The sequence below is a fragment of the Trachymyrmex septentrionalis genome, unplaced genomic scaffold, assembly GCF_001594115.1.
Source record: "Trachymyrmex septentrionalis isolate Tsep2-gDNA-1 unplaced genomic scaffold, Tsep1.0 scaffold7, whole genome shotgun sequence".
In the NCBI taxonomy this organism is placed as follows: Eukaryota; Metazoa; Arthropoda; class Insecta; order Hymenoptera; family Formicidae; genus Trachymyrmex; species Trachymyrmex septentrionalis.
The window spans coordinates 2,965,362-2,972,260 of record NW_017305884.1 but is presented as its reverse complement, the minus strand read 5'-3'; the positions used below and the strand labels follow the sequence as shown (position 1 = coordinate 2,972,260).

General features: G+C 41.4%; 2 protein-coding genes across 2 annotated transcripts in view; one reads left to right on the top strand and one right to left on the bottom strand.

Moving 5' to 3' along the window:
- LOC108753492 (probable ATP-dependent RNA helicase DDX46) overlaps positions 1–4,009 on the top strand; it is a 4,700-nt gene extending 691 nt beyond the window's left edge. The window contains exons 3-8 of the mRNA XM_018495086.1: positions 107–254; positions 552–860; positions 933–1,257; positions 1,386–2,508; positions 2,590–3,121; positions 3,200–4,009. Of these exons, the coding sequence (XP_018350588.1) occupies positions 107–254; positions 552–860; positions 933–1,257; positions 1,386–2,508; positions 2,590–3,121; positions 3,200–3,622 (2,860 nt within the window). The 3' untranslated portion in view covers positions 3,623–4,009. The remainder of the gene's footprint in view (positions 1–106; positions 255–551; positions 861–932; positions 1,258–1,385; positions 2,509–2,589; positions 3,122–3,199) is intronic.
- Positions 4,010–4,419: 410 nt separating this feature from the next.
- Positions 4,420–6,899, bottom strand: part of LOC108753645 (reversion-inducing cysteine-rich protein with Kazal motifs) — a 19,504-nt gene continuing 17,024 nt past the window's right edge. The window contains exons 7-8 of the mRNA XM_018495431.1: positions 5,412–6,783; positions 4,420–5,339 (exon numbers count right to left, since the gene is read on the bottom strand). Of these exons, the coding sequence (XP_018350933.1) occupies positions 4,956–5,339; positions 5,412–6,783 (1,756 nt within the window). The 3' untranslated portion in view covers positions 4,420–4,955. The remainder of the gene's footprint in view (positions 5,340–5,411; positions 6,784–6,899) is intronic.

The following is a 6,899-nucleotide window of genomic DNA, read 5'->3' as shown; positions in this document are numbered from 1 at the left end:
TGGTGTTCATTTTCCTCTCTGATTGCTTCATGTTTTTGTAGATGTTTTCAGTAATAGTTGTAACAATAAAATAATTCATTGACATTGATTGTTCTCGGTATACTAGTGGAGACAGTAAAGAAAAGCGTCTTACAGGCTCAAAATCTTCGCGCTCTGGCAAAGAACGATCGAACAGGTCCCGTTCCCGTGATAGAAAGGATAAAGAGAAGGGGGACAATGAGGAATTACCTTTTGATCACACAAAATTAGACAAGGTGAGCCTTCAAAGATTATTGCTTGATCTACAATTTTACTTTAAAAGGCCTTAAGTCGTAAGTCAAAAGAGATTAAGTAACAATTTCTATCTTTAAACTATTTTTTCGCAGTCTTTATGCTTTAACTGTTAGACTTAAGCGAATTGAGCAAAACCTTATTTTTATGATCTAAAAGCATAAGGCCAAGTTCTGTGGCCAATCTATTGTCACTTACAGCTTACGGCCTCTTAAAACAAGGATGTGAATTTAGCCAAAGTGATGAAAAACAAGCAATATATATAAAAATTTATATTGCAGGAGGAAGAGCAAAAAAGGCTGGAATTGGAAATGCAAAAGAGAAGAGAGAGGATAGAAAGATGGCGAGCAGAAAGGAAGAAGAAAGAACTGGAAGCAACCAAAAAAGACGGTAAGACATCTATTTTGGCAAATCTTCAGCTACCCATGAAAAAGTGGTCCCTTGAGGATGATAGTGATGAAGAGACTCCTGTGGTACAGAATAACAAGGAAGCAAAAGAAGAAGGTGCAAAGGAAGAAATTGAAGAAGTAAATGAAGAGGTTAAAGATACGGAGGAAGAGATTGATCCACTTGATGCTTTTATGGCAGAGGCAAGTATTATTATAATTTATATAATCAATTTGATTTGATATATATATACTTACGTCCAATTAATTTAATAGGTCCAAGAAGAAGTGAGAAAAGTGAATAAATTTGATGGTAAAGCTCCAAAAAATGCCAACAATGGCACTAATTCTGCATCGCAGAGTGGCGGGGTGGTCATCGTAACTGGAGTAGCTAAGAAAAAAGTGCAAAAACAGAAAGGAGAATTGATCGAACAAAATCAAGATGGATTGGAGTACTCTAGCGAAGAAGAGGGCGAGAATCTTCACGAGACTGCGGCCGGTATAGCAAACAAACAGAAGCGAGAATTGGCTAAAGTTGATCATGCTACAACAGAGTATCAACCCTTCCGAAAGTCTTTCTATGTTGAAGTGCCTGAGATAGGTATTGTCATATATTTTTAAATTATGTTTTTAATTATGTTTTCTATTGTATCAATAAATAAATTATATATACATATTTATATAGATATATATTTACTCATTTACTACATATCATTTACTACATTGCAGCAAGAATGACACCAGAAGAAGTGGAAGTGTACAAAGAAGAATTAGAAGGCATTCGCGTGAAAGGTAAAGGTTGCCCAAAACCTATCAAATCTTGGGCGCAATGTGGCGTAACTAAGAAGGAATTAGAAGTATTAAAGAAACTCGGTTATGAGAAACCGACACCTATTCAATGCCAGGCGATTCCAGCGATCATGTCTGGTCGCGATCTCATAGGTATAGCAAAAACCGGTAGCGGAAAAACATTAGCTTTTCTTTTACCTATGTTTCGGCATATACTCGATCAGCCACCGTTAGCCGATGGTGACGGACCAATCGCGTTGATTATGACACCAACTAGAGAATTGTGTATGCAAATTGGTAGGGATTCGAAGAAATTCACAAAATCGCTGGGTCTTTCGCACGTGTGTGTCTATGGTGGAACCGGCATTTCTGAACAAATAGCCGAACTTAAGAGAGGAGCTGAAATCATCGTGTGCACACCAGGAAGGATGATTGACATGCTTGCTGCTAACAGCGGACGAGTAACCAATCTACGTCGAGTAACGTATGTAGTACTTGATGAGGCCGACAGAATGTTTGATATGGGTTTCGAACCGCAGGTGATGCGAATTATGGAAAATGTAAGACCGGATAGACAAACGGTACTGTTTAGTGCAACGTTCCCACGACAAATGGAGGCGCTAGCCAGAAGAATACTTACGAGACCAGTCGAAGTACAAGTCGGTGGACGTTCTGTCGTTTGCAAGGATGTGGAGCAGCATGTAGTTGTACTCGAAGAAGATCAGAAATTTTATAAGTTGCTTGAGATCCTTGGACATTATCAAGACAAAGGTTCCACCATTATATTCGTAGACAAGCAAGAGAATGCGGACACGTTACTCAAGGATCTTATGAAAGCTTCGTATTCCTGCATGTCTCTTCACGGCGGTATAGATCAATGCGACAGAGATTCAACCATATTGGACTTCAAAGCAGGACGAACAAAATTGCTCGTGGCCACATCCGTCGCCGCTAGAGGTTTGGACGTTAAACATTTGGTATTAGTTGTCAATTATGATTGTCCTAATCACTACGAAGATTATGTACATAGATGTGGTAGAACTGGCCGAGCTGGAAATAAAGGGTAAGATATAAATATTTGAATTTTCACAATATATATTTCAAATATTTATTTCAAATTTATTATGGTTCGTTTCCCCTTCAGATACGCATACACCTTTATTACATCAGAGCAAGAACGTTACGCTGGTGATATTTTACGTGCGCACGAGTTAGCGGGCGTACCTGTCCCAGAACCCTTGCGCCAATTATGGGAAGGTTACAAAGCCCGCCAAGCCGCGGATGGAAAGAAGGTTCATACTGGAGGTGGTTTCAGTGGCAAAGGATTTAAGTTTGACGAATCAGAGGCTGCTTTGGCGAATGAAAAGAAGAAATTCCAAAAAGCAGCCTTGGGACTGCAAGATTCCGATGACGAGGACATAGAAAACGATATCGACCAACAGATCGAGAGCATGCTAGCGCCTAAGCGAACTGTTCGTGAAATTGCGAAACCAACCGCGACCAGTGTTACAGTGCCCGGTCAACCTATTCCTAGTGCCACTGATAAACTCGAATTGGCCAGAAGACTGGCGTCGAAGATAAATATTGCAAAGAATCTGGGCGCTGAAGCAAAAGGCGCTACTCAACAAGCAGCAGAAGCCATACTAAAGGGTGCAGGACCTACCAATCTTATCACGGTAAAATTCTAGTTTTTGTTTCAAATGTTACTGCAATAATTTTACGATCGTAAATAACTTTTTTTTTCTTTTATACAGGCAAAGACAGTCGCGGAACAACTAGCAGCGAAACTGAATACTAAGCTGAATTATCAGCCACGCGAGGAAGATCTCGTAGAAAGTGATGTGGAAACGGGCGAGCAAACATTCCGCAAATATGAAGAGGAACTCGAGATCAACGACTTCCCGCAACAAGCGAGATGGCGAGTCACAAGCAAAGAGGCTCTTGCTCAAATCTCAGAATATTCTGAGGCAGGTCTGACAGTGAGAGGAACGTACATCGCACCTGGAAAAATGCCACCAGAAGGAGAGAGGAAGTTATACCTAGCAATAGAATCGACGAGTGAGTTGGCGGTCAGCAAGGCCAAGGCGGAAGTGTCTCGACTCATCAAGGAAGAACTTATCAAACTGCAAGCGTCTGGTGCTCACACCGCATCGCGAGGTCGCTATAAAGTTTTATAAAGTTTTGGGATCATTTTAATGAGCTATATAATGTATACCGTAAGGTATCATACGCATACGCGAATGTATATGATAAAAGTTTAGAAATTTATTATACATGCAAATAACGTATTTGTTTTTAACAAATTACAATAACAAGATATACTTAACGACTGTGAGAGTCTTATTTATATCATTGGCACAAACCACTGCAGGCAATCCAAGTTTTCGCATATTTATAAATAAAATGCGAATACCCACATTATCCCCTTAATAATATTTCTTCTATTGTATTAATTTACCTATACAAAATAAAAATTCGAACGAACGTTCAGCAACGTAAAATCGCACGCAGCATACGCCAGTCATACGTTCATAACAATTCTTAATAAAATCTTATGTTGATAACGTTCAGCATTCTTAATAAAATCCTACGTTGATTTTTTTTCTATCGATAAAAATTAATCCTAACTATACACACTGGAGTCCCAGAAACCCCAGCGCAATGCTTTTGCTAAATCGAGATTTTTTCATATTTCTGAACTTTTTTTTTCTTTGAACCTATCTCTTTAATTCTATCGATTTTTACACATTATAATCTTGTTCCTTGATCAATTCTCTATCGATTGAAAAAAAAAATTAATTGAAATATGTCGATTTTTATGGAAGTTATGGTAACAAATATGATTGGAGTCGCAGGGATCTCATTGTATATATCAAAGGCAGAAAAAAAAGAGTAATAGCTAAGATTAATAACAAAATTCGAGAGAATGAGATTATTTCTTTGAATGATGATACTTTTTCGAGCTTTTGTATAAAAATTACATAACTAAACACACGATATACTAATGTCAATTAATACGCGACCCGATATATGTTAACTTAAGTTTACGGAGTCTTTTTAATTATTTAATTTATAATGAGCAGTTCTTGATTATCTGCGACGAAATAACGGATTTCGCGCAGGAAATCGTATATTTTTGTACATACACTCATTATATATACTCTTTCTTCTTTGGCAATATTAATTGATAACTAAAAATACATTTTGCTGTACGCTATTAGAAGGCACTAGAAGAATCACAGACACGAGACACGCTGTAGACATTCGTCGCCGCGAATGCATCGCGATTAGGTAAATTGTAAAGAAATACTTTCAGCAACAAGAACAAAACAGAAAACAAGATTAATCGCTCATAGCTGCAACTATCCTTGCTAACTAACCTTGATGATAATAAATCTCGGATATCTTACGCGATTCATTAAAAATTAAAATGTACTTTATACACTATTTACTTTGGATTTGACAGAATAAGAGCGATGTATCTTATTTTCCTTTTGGCTTGATTGTAAATCAAGATAAAATGTTTAGCAAGAAGATGGTAACGGCAACTGTCGCGAGCCAAGCGCGAATATTTATAGCACTAGAAATATAACTATGGGCTATCTCGGCTCTGCTCAGCGAACCCAGAGGTACTTCCGCTGCGATTAAAGGACTCCTCTCTGAAATCCTAGTGACGAGCTTCTCCGTTTCCGTCACGCAAGCTCGTAATTGCAGCATCGATGGCTTCTTGGTAATGGGCTGTACGACTATGAAGATATCGCGATCGGGTGTCATCATGCCACGAAGAGCGCATTGCGCCACTTGCAGTTGGCGACCTAGAGCGACCAAGAGAGCTTCTAGAGTGACGGAATCCTTGTCAGTTTCCTCATCCATCATATAATAGATCCTGTCCACCTATAATAAATAAATATTAGATTATAAATAATTCAAAAGTCTGAAAGAGACATCTTATTTGAGAGTATCTACCTGTTTCTTCGAGTAGAACAATCTTGCCGCTCCTCCACAAATAGGACAACAAGCACCGGGAGGAGTGACCCCAACGCAATACGGCTCTTTTAAGGGAGGACACTGTACGGCATCACCGCAGCGAGGTTTCGTTTCATCGCCTATGAGACCGACGGCGACACAAGGACCTTCGTAGTCTACAACGACCTTCTCGGCCCAAGCCGCGCATTCATTAGCGTAGGTCTCGCCGTTGATGCCGCACACCCAATCTCGAAGACTACATCCTTTCAGACAAGGTCCTCTGTAACCTAGTGTGGCTCCGGCTCGGATCATCGCGCACACAGAAGGATACTGGCGATTCTCTTGATCGCAGACTGGTCCACTGGATTCATCACGCGGATTGCAATCTATTGGCACGCATTCGTATTGCCGGCATGGCTTGTGCAAAGCAGTCAAGCAAACTCTAGGTCTGCGGACGCATCTCTCTGAGCTGTCGCAGGGATTATGCACACAAGGGTGCCTGCTAGAGCAGCTGCCGAACTCCACCTCAGTGGTCGACAACCCGGCGCACTTCGCTAGACAGGCGGACGCGAAGGTGAAACCTAGCCTGCCGCAAACTGGGACATAATGAGCCGGACAATCGCAGGGCAAGGATAACATTCGCTTGTCGCAATTCCTCTTCGAGCACGTAAACTCGCCTTCGAAACAATGGCAGGGATTACAATCGAGGTAGAAGTGGCCTTTGTGTTGAATAAACCGATCATGCACCCAGCAGGATTTGAAGTTGAAGCAATTGAGCGTGCGGCACTTCTCCAGACCGCGCATCGTGCACTGGCAGATCTTCAGGCAACCCTGCTGATCAAACCGCGGGATCTGAATCCAAGATCCGACCGGCACCAATTGCTTCGACATCTCACCGAGAGAACAAGCCGGCACGCAACGATAAATCTTGGCGTCGTTCGGTTGGACCACACAGAGTTGTCCCTGTAGACAAGAATTCCGTTTGCAGGGCGTCGTGATGTCCTCATCAGGATGGATCACAGCTTCATCATTCTGTGAATTATCCAGGAATGGCCCTAACGAGACGCACGGAGCGTCCGGTCTACCCGGTGATAGTTTGGCGCACAAAGTAGCCGCTGTGTGGGATTCAGTGACTGAGCTCCAATCCACACAGCTCGCCATCAGTTCTAAACAATCCTCGCGACAAAGTCGCGTCTCGTGGATTCTGGTCTCGCAAGGTCGCAGTTGCAGAAGACAAGCCGCCGCGCGAAGAGTCTCCGCTGGACAGGAAGCGGCGACGCGTACGGGCACACCTAATCCACGAATAATGCTTCCTCTGGACCAGTGATCGGCCTCCCATTTAGCTGCTTCGTCAGCCGTAGTCGTGCACGTTCTAGCAAGAAATTAAATATTCAATTACGATAAGGTCAATTTTTTTAAAAGACTTTAAATATTATCAGCACCATTCGGAGTTAATCTTAATATTCGACTTTCTAATCGCTAATTATA